Below are 9560 nucleotides of genomic sequence, written 5' to 3' on the forward strand. Positions count from 1 at the left end.
GGCCTTCGCTCTGCCTGTGACCCTGCTGTGCCCTCCCCTGTGCGCATGTGCTTTGATTCTGAGAAGCCTTGTGGGAGCACATGGCTGGGCTTCACCCCTGCAAGAGGGTATTCAGTGTCTGGCCTTGTTGGTATCCCTATCCTTGACCTCTGCGGCTTCCTGTGGTGTAATTGCTGGCTAGTAAATTACTTGAAGATGAATACAATTTAAAATGCAGCTCCTCGGTCACAGTAGTCTCCTCTCTGGTGCCAGAAACCACACAAGCAGCGTAGATAGAGAACGCGTCCGCTCTTGCCCTAGACTGTGTGCTGGAGTGTGGACAGACATGAAGCTGTTTTTTGTTCTGCTGAATTCCCTTTTGAACAGGGATTAAATGTTCACCATATACCCCAGGAAGGTAGAGGGTGGCGTAGCTCAGCCATCTTCAGAACTCTCTGCTCTAGGTCGACTTGTTCAAATGGAATTTTTAAGGAAATTACATACGGAAAATGACGTAGTTGCACTGTTACTTGAAGCAGCGTTTTGTGATTCAAGCCCTAAATAGCAGTGGTCGCTGGGGGCCCCCTAGAGACCCGTGAGGCACCTCCAAGTGCAGTTTGAACGCTAAGTCCTAAGGAAAGAGCTATGGGCTAGGAATCAAGAGTTGGAGGTTCCAGTTTGACTTGACCATTAGTACCTACGAAAGAATTTCTGAATTGGGTGTCTTGCTTTGTTCCTAGTCAGCCTTAAGCTGGTCAGCTAATCTGGGCCTCAGAAGATTTTCCCGTCTGTTAAATGGATGATCTCTAAGAGTTCTTTCGTTTATAAAGACTGTCATCGGAAACTCTACTGTACTATTTAGAAAAATGTGGTGTTCTTCATAATGTGAAATGTATGCTTGCTGTTTGACAGGCACACTCAGAAATGAACCGTGGTCGTAAACTGTATAGCGGTGCACATAAGACCTCTAGTGTTTTCTAACGGGTACTGGGAGAATTTTGTAGGAAACGGATATTTCCCTTGCCTCAAAGATAATCTTGGGATGTCCAGGATTTCAGCATTAGCTTCTTCCATTTTTCTCATCCTGAACGTCCCCACAGCTTCTAGCGAATGGCCTGTTGGTATTATATGTGACCACATCGAAGCCCATGTGGGATTTACACTTTCTCTTTTTAGAAGGCGATTGCTGTGATATAAAATTGGCTTATGCTGTAGCTGGGGACTTCAAGTCCAAGAGCTCCTTCTCTTTTCCTTCTTTCCAGTGGCACAGTAGCACATAAAATCATGCAGAAGTACGGCTTCCGGGAAGGCCAGGGTCTGGGGAAGCACGAGCAGGGGCTGAGCACAGCACTGTCCGTGGAGAAGACAAGCAAGCGAGGAGGCAAGATCATTGTGGGCGATGCCACAGAGAAAGGTGGGTCTCCTCCACAAGCGGACCTTCCAGGGTGGGAGCAGGGGGAGGTGTGGTCCAGTGTGAGAGGACCGGCCCTCTTTGCAGTAGAACAAGAACTTGGAATTATGATGCATTCCAGTTCTGTGTTGTAGACAGAGAGACTCCAGAGGCGCATTTATTTGTTTAGAACGGATCTAGAGATAGGAAGGTTCATGGGAGAAAAGACGAGAGACTGGCAGAAAATAAACCGCACTCAGAGAAGTGATTTCATGCCTATTTCTCCTAGGCAAAGACCTTGTTAAATTGGTGAAGTTGTAGTTAGGTTTTTAGAGCATGAAAGACAGAGCCACATATAATATGTCCGTGATCGTGTCGGTGTATTTCCATCCTGTAAGAGTTGTTTACTTTTTTCTTTTTCCTGCCCTTTCATTTTAAGAGTGATTTCTCATTTTCTTACAGATTGATTGCTCTGTGAGATCTAATGTTATTTAACAGTCTGTTTGATAGATGATGCCTGCTTGGTGTTTTATTTTCATGTGATTATTCTGTGCTGAGGGCATATTGGAATGAGACAAACATAGCTTCACATTTTAAGCAGAATTGAGTTTATTTTGAATATCTTAGTTTAGCTCCCTTTCCTAAAGAAAGAAGAAAACTTTGCTGGCAGCCCTGTCAACACGTAGCCTGAGGAAGCAGCTGGTCAGGCTGACAGGCTAAAACCCCAAATCAGCAGTCGCCCTGATTTGGGGGGTATGTGAAGTTAGTCAGCCAGTGGCTGGCTAATTCACTGCTTATTACGTTAGGCTAGTGACCTTTGGCCACACTGCAAGTGCCAGTACTCTGACCTGTAAGGTTTGTGGTCTGTGCTCTGTCAACTGTGTGAACTGAGGAGGTGAACGAAGCAAAAATCGCAGGTAATTGGAGAAGCTAAAAACTTGTAGAAGTTATGGTAAAAACCTATACCAAAGCAGAGCAGATATTTTCATCACAGATAAGCTACATTTTTGCTCAGAGACTGATTGCATAAATGCTTATAGATGACTCTAAGGACATAAATAGTGGGAAGTACTCTGGAAATTAAATTAGTCGTTGTAACTCGGACTCAGTGTTCTAACACGCCTACCTTTAAATGTTTTGCTACAGATGCATCCAAGAAGTCAGATTCAAATCCATTAACTGAAATACTTAAGTGTCCTACCAAAGTGGTCCTCCTAAGGGTAAGAAGCAGAATTGAAGAAACCGGGTTGTCCTACCTTGAGTTTTGCGTGTCAGTCCTCCCTGAGCTATCTTTGCATGCTTTTAACACTACTGATAATGGTAGCAGTTAAAACGGAAAATAATTTTCTTTGCAAATGATCTTTCTGGATAGACTCCATCTAAGATTGATGTTTTAGATTGTTTTTCACTAATGTTTATTTGCTAAATATAATATTTAAGACCACAGTGAGTAACTGCTTTAAAATATTTGAAATCAGTACAAGTTCAGCTTAGTTTAGGTATTTTGGTGCTTACGTAGATGCTCTTGTGACACTCTGTGAAGCTTAATGTATGTGTGTGTTTGTGTTTTTATGTTTAGTGTTTCTCAAAAGATTTATTGATTTCACCTGTTATTTTACAACATCAATGCATTCATGCACTTACGCTCATTATTCACACCTGAAACGCTTATTTTTCCCTCGAGCAGTAGGTAAGCCATGTTTAACTTGGGCATCTGTCCGTGTAGGACACTCTTTTTCAACTTACACTTGAAGTAGAACATAAGCTCAAAAAATTATTTTTCAATTAGATGAGTAAACAGAATAAGAGTGTACATCTGTTCTCTATTACGTGCCGTGAGGTCATAATTTGCTTTAATTCAACATGTTAAAAACCATAAATACATATTTTTACTTTGTTAAGAAATACCAACTCTTGGGTACTATAAGGATGAAAATTTTCATGGTGTCGTTTGGGATTGAGAACATTTGCCATCATGAAAGAAATTTATTCATCTCGTTTATATATTTGTAAATTATACTTGAACTTCTTCATTTTTTTTCGTAGAACATGGTTGGTGCAGGAGAGGTAGATGAAGACTTGGAAGCGGAAACCAAGGAAGAGTGTGAAAAATACGGCAAAGTTGGAAAATGTGTGATATTTGAAGTAAGAGGGTTTTCTTTTGATGTTTGTAACCCAAGTTGTAACTGACAGATTACCAAACATTTTCTGCAAGTAGAGACAAGGTGTGCTGTGAGTGTGTTGTTACCACCAAAGGTGACAGATGGTACTTAGTCACACTTCTCTTACTTGGTTATAACAATTTTAAACATAAAGACAAGAAGGACTTCAAATTTTATTTGGTGGAGGAATAAAATGTTTCATTTTATGATTGATGTTTAGTTTGGTGATTCAAGACTCACTGTCATATGCTCAGTAGTTCAGTTAGTTGGACGTGCCTTTGGTTTCTTTCACTTGGCAAGTGTATATTTAGTGCCTCCCACATACATTTGGGAGACAGGAAACGTGGTCTGTGCTCTCAGTGATATGTTAAGTTGAAGAAACAACAAAACAAGCACATGTAAAAATAGGGAATGTGCAGTTGCTAGACTCTGTAGTAGTCACTATAAATACAGGAGTCAAAAAAGGATTCGATCACAAAAAATAGAGCAAGCTTTGTGAACAATATCAGATGTGGGCTGAACTTGAAATGCATGGGTAGGATTTGGATAGGAGGAAAAGGTATCCTGATGGGGTCACAGCTTCTGGGAGACTAAGGAGGGCTACCGAGTGGAATGGTTGGGTGTGCTGGGAATGAACGGGGGCGGGGGGGGCGGGGCCATGTTATGCAGGGCTTGAAGAGCCCAACAGGAATTTCAGTGAATGTGAGAGGCAGTTAGAACACAGATCTCTTCATCTTAAATTTCTGATCCCACTACTGCTTCTCTTCTATTCCATGTTCTGTTTGTTGACCGCATAATGATTTGTTTAGGTGTCAGCTGGCATAGGACTTCTTCAGGGTCAAAGACTGCCCAGCTTAGTTAGTTCTGTGTTGTCTGCACCTAACATGGTGCCTCTCATAAACAGACATTCAAAAAAAAAACCCAGACGTTAACAAATTTTGATGACAAACAAATCATACTTATTTCCTTAGTATTTGACTTGTCTGTATATGATGATCATTGCAATACTTACTCTGACAAAGATCAATTAAGGAAGAAAACATACTCAACTGTATCTCAGTTGATAACTTCACATATGACACTTTCCGTTTCTTTCCCAGATTCCTGGTGCCCCTGATGATGAAGCAGTACGAATATTTTTAGAATTTGAGAGGGTTGAATCAGCAATTAAAGGTAAGTGGTAGAGCTAAATGTAAAGAATAAAATGGAATTTGTGATCTTGATCCTTATAATTAAAACATGTTCTTGTAATGCCTTACAGGATACCTGTATTAACTGATACTCTTTCTGTTTGTCTTTTAGCCGTTGTTGATCTGAATGGGAGGTATTTTGGTGGACGGGTGGTAAAAGCATGTTTCTACAATTTGGATAAGTTCAGGGTCTTGGATTTGGCGGAACAAGTCTGATTTTAAGAACTAGAGCACGAGTCATCTCCGATGATCCTTAAATGAGCTGCAGGCTGAGCAGAGAAGGAAAAGGCGTCAGCCGGCCTGTGTGGCTGCCGCATACAGAGACTCTTGGAAGGACTTCTAAGATATATGTTGATTGATCCCTTTTTTATTTTGTGGTTTTTTAAATATAGTATAAAAATCCTTAAAAAAAAAAAACAATCTGTGTGCCTCTCTGGTTGTTTCTCTTTTTTTATTACCACTTCTGAGGTGATTACATTTTTTGCTAGGATTTCATGATAATTCTCAAGTGCTTCAGTGATACAGCATTTCTTGCACTAAAAAACCTAGAAAGTTTTGGGATATGGGGTTGTATTGTTATCCTTTGCTTTTCTTTCTTTTTGATTCATTTTAATAAAACCTGCAAGTTACTAAACTGTAGCTTCATAAATTCTATAATAAAGCATCATCTTGGCAGTCTGCCAAAGGTGAAAATGTTTGCTTTCTCTAACAGAGAAGTTCTTATTGACTCCAGTCATAGAAAACTCTTTGTGACATGAGCTAAGGTTGAAGAATTGCCAACCTACCATGACTGTTTGGATAAATCATCTTTGGTGAAGTTAGACTGTGGGGTATGTGGTGGGTGTAGGGGTAGATGGGTATAAAAACCATGGATCTAGCACTTGTTTTCAGAGACTCACCTATAGTCTCTGAAATAGAAATGACATGTTGATTCTAGAATTCACAGGTACATTGTAAACGTGTGTCCAGTTATATTTTGGAAACTGGCTCCTTGGGGGTCACGTTTCTACTGGCAAAATTCGCAATAGTGTTAGTTCTCATATGTAATTTTTAAATTTATAAAATGTTTCCACATAAGCTACTTAACCTGTACTGCCAGTTGATAGAATTCTGGAATTGTGAAAAATTGTACCGTTGAAGTGTGGTGGTATGTGTGGCTTAAAAATGTAGCAGGACTACCAAAAAAAAAAACAAAGCCAGGTGACAATACTTGGTACTGAGGTTCATTGCCAGCACAGGAAGTGTTTCCAGAATATACTGTGCCTGTGTTCTGTTCCTTGCTTGCCCACGTACTGCGTGTGACTTTCCCAGAGTGGCAGCTGGAGAGCACACACGTCTGTGTTGTCTCTAGGTGATTACCACATGGAAGTGTGTTATGACCCTGTGGGGGAAGAAAGCACTCAACAGTTCTTTGCATCCATGGTTTGGAGACAAGGAATATTCTGACCCTTTTTAAAAAAGGATTTTCTCATGTTTTTATTTAACATAAATAAAAGAATAACATTTTCTCTTTTGTGGTATTATTTTACTGAGTAAAGCTGAATTAAGACTCGGTTTTTGTGATAAAGGTGCATATATTCTCTAAAATAAGTTTGGGTTAAAGAATATAAGGTAAAAGAATTACTTGAGTATTTTGCAGGAATAAAAATCAACAGCAGCCCTGAGACTTGAGCAGGTCTTCCTATGGACCTGACCACCTGGACCAAATACTGAATGCGGATGACACCTTGGGCTTACAAGTACCTAAACGTGCTTATGCTAAGTACAGATCTCCCTCAACTTATGATGGGGTTACATGCCCATAAACCCACCGTAAGTTGAAAATCCATTTAATACACCTAACCTGCCGAACAGCCTAGCCTAGCCTGGCCCACCTTAAACATGCCCACAACACTCCCATCAGCCTCCAGGTGGGCCAAGTCCTCTCGCAGGAAGCCTGTTGGATAATCAGGTGTTGAGTGTCTCGTGTCACGTACTGAGGATGGCCCTGTGAGTGAAGAACAGAACAGTGGGATCGGCCAGCTGCCTGGATGCAGCTCACCACCCAGCATCACAAGAGCGGATCCGACCGCGTGTCGCTAGCTTGGGACAAGATCCACATCCAAGTACGGTTTCTGCTGAATGTGTATCGCTTCACACCATCGTGAAGTTGAAAAACCATTGAGACCATCTGTATTTATGACGACAGCTTAATGTTCTTAAAAGTGTAAGTTCCAAAATGCCTCTAATGCCTGTATAATTGTTGTGCTTTATAGTAACATCATTGTTTATTTGCATTCAGGTGGCTTTTTTCAGTGTTTTCATGATCCACTGAGAGAAATGAAGGTGCCTACGATTCTTGTTAGCATGGGCACAACTTGGTATCTCTCTCCCCAACCTCTCTGATTATTAATTTTGAAATTTTCCATGACTGCATTAGTCATTTAGTGTGTTATTGGCAGTGAATTTCTGATACTTCTAAGTTTCCTGCAAGATAGTGCTTAAGAACTTTGAAGTTAATTTCCAGTATTAACTGCAAGGTCAAAATTTCCATATAAACTACAAAATCAGTGAAGCTATGTTATAATAATTAGGTTCAGCTTCCTAGACATTTGTCACTCCTGGTCCACCTGTGATCAGCAGGCCCTTCCTGTGTTCAGGGAGTTGCCTGCATCCACCTCCCTCCCTAAGGTCAAGACCAGAAACTTGCTTTCCCAGCCTGTCTTGCAGCTGGGGCAGTGTCCTGGCCCTTGTTTTTCCCATTGCATGTGGCAGCCTCTGAAGAAGCCGTCCTCACCCTGGCAGGGCAGGCCCAGTGTCATGGCCTTTGGGGCAGCGGTGCCAGAGACCTTGTCGTGTTGGAGTGGCAGGGCAGGCTCTGGAGCAGTTTCGAGGTGTGGTTTGGCAGTGTTCTTGGTCTGTTTAAACCTCCAAGCATGACTGGGGCCAGTCTGGAGATTCTTGTTTCCTATCTAGTTTTTTGTTTTTTTGTTTGTTTTTGGTTTTTGTTTTTGCTTTGTAAATTCCTTTCCTTAAGCCAGAGCGTGTTCTCTCAGTTGCAGGTAAGAACAACTGACTGATAAACAAGTTGATAGCTGGAATCGCAAATGACAGATTTTAAAAGAAGGAGGAGCTAGGACAGGATTAGGGAGGATTCCCTGTGCTACGTTAGTTGGCGAAATTGGTGAACCTAGTTATTTGGTGGTAAAATATTTTGCCAAACTGTTACTGTGCTTTAGCGTAACAGATCAGACTGGTGTGAAGGGAAATAAGAGGGAAACCACAGAGCATTAGCATGTGTTGGTCACTTCTTAGGCAGCTGTGATGTTGGTGCCAGGCTGCGTGGATTCAAACCCTGGTTCTGCTTGCTTGCTGTGTGACCAGGTGCCTTGGCCGGAAACGGAAATGATAATCACACCTACTTAGGATTGTTAGGAAGATTAAGTCAATCATACGTGGAAAGCAGTATCTCAGAAGTGTTGAGTCATTGCAAGCTGCAAAGTCCTGCAAAAGATCGATAAAGCTGGCCTCGATAAGGGAAGATTCCTGTGCTCGCCGCCTACATCTCAGTTGCCCGAGAGTTCTGAGTTGGAGTCCGGCTGGTGCAGGGAAACCTCCCGTCGCTGAAGCTCCGCCGAGGGCCCCAGCAGCAGCCTTAGCCAGAGTTCACATTGCAGATTGTAGTCCTGCGAAAATGGGACTACAGGTGCTGCTTTCCCATCTGAAAGGATGGTTTTGAATTGCTCAAGACAACAGCCTTAATTACTAGGCAAGGGAGAGGGGACTGGACAGACAGACGCCCGGAGACCCGCTGCTGTAAGATAGTGCTCAGGTGAGAGAGCCTGTAGGTGAGCTCGTCGTCACGTTTGCTTGGGCCTGGAACGGGCCGCTATCCATGTCCTGTCTGCCTTTGTGTGTTAGGTCCTGTGTTCAGGGCAGCTCACCTGGCTATGTAGCTGGAGGTGTGTACCAAGTCCGGCCACATTTGGCTCTGATGGAAAAAACTGCCTTTCACTCCCGAGATTTAGGCTGGAATCAGTAACTGGAAGAGACTTGGTGTCATCTCTAGGTCAGGGGTGAATGCTCTTAAAGTGTACATACGGGAAGAACAATGAATATTTTGGGGGGGGGAGCCAAAGAGGTCGACTGGCAACACTGCATATCCCAGTACCTATTCCCAAACTTCTATCTTAGGCCTCTTTTTTAAAAGCTGGAAAAATTAAATTCTTAACCTGGAGCCAGGAGCAGCCATGTGACTGTTCTGGCCCGTGAGCTCTAAGTGGGAATGGAGTGTGCGTTTCGGTAGTTTTAGAAATGCTTTTTACTTTCCCAGTGGAGCCATGGCAGCCATTTAGTCCAGGTGAGCAGCCAACGTGCCAAGGAGGGTGGGAGGAAAAGCTTGGTCATGTCCGTGAGGTGTCGGTTTTCAGCCTTTCTGTACAGTTGTTTTCTCTTTTGCTTGAAGGTGCATTCACCTCTTGCTGATACAATCTGTTCCCAAAATGTGTGTGATATTTTTAAAAACGGGGGAAATTTTTTTGCAGATAATTAAAATCACCTATTAGTATAAAACCTTGCAGATTCTTCTCAGTTTGCTTTTCCTAGAAGCAGTCCCTATCTAAACCGAAAGAGAGTTTAGTGCTTCATTTTGTTGCAAAAAGCATTTCTTTGTTGATTGCTGGGTACAGGTATTGTTTTTAGCACTGGGAATGAAGAAATGAATATGGTAGTAATCCTTTCAGAGGGTTCACAGTTTATTTCACACACACACACGTGCACACACACACACAAGCAAAAACAGTGCAAGGTGAATGGTGCTGAGATAAGATACGTCACTCGACTTGAGTTCTTTGAGGTTAA

The 9560-nt window shown here is 42.2% G+C and overlaps 1 protein-coding gene across 3 annotated transcripts in view; it reads left to right on the plus strand.

The window, feature by feature from the left end:
- The window catches only part of RBM17 (RNA binding motif protein 17), a 62847-nt gene extending 56935 nt beyond the window's left edge, over positions 1-5912 (plus strand). For all 3 annotated transcript variants that reach the window (XM_032425890.1, XM_032425889.1, XM_032425891.1), the window contains 5 exons: positions 1242-1393; positions 2516-2589; positions 3416-3514; positions 4632-4704; positions 4834-5912. In XM_032425890.1, the coding sequence (XP_032281781.1) occupies positions 1242-1393; positions 2516-2589; positions 3416-3514; positions 4632-4704; positions 4834-4937 (502 nt within the window). In that variant the 3' untranslated portion in view covers positions 4938-5912. The remainder of the gene's footprint in view (positions 1-1241; positions 1394-2515; positions 2590-3415; positions 3515-4631; positions 4705-4833) is intronic.
- The last annotated feature ends 3648 nt before the right edge of the window (positions 5913-9560 follow it).

The sequence above is a fragment of the Phoca vitulina genome, unplaced genomic scaffold, assembly GCF_004348235.1.
Source record: "Phoca vitulina isolate PV1807 unplaced genomic scaffold, GSC_HSeal_1.0 scaffold33, whole genome shotgun sequence".
In the NCBI taxonomy this organism is placed as follows: domain Eukaryota; kingdom Metazoa; phylum Chordata; class Mammalia; order Carnivora; family Phocidae; genus Phoca; species Phoca vitulina.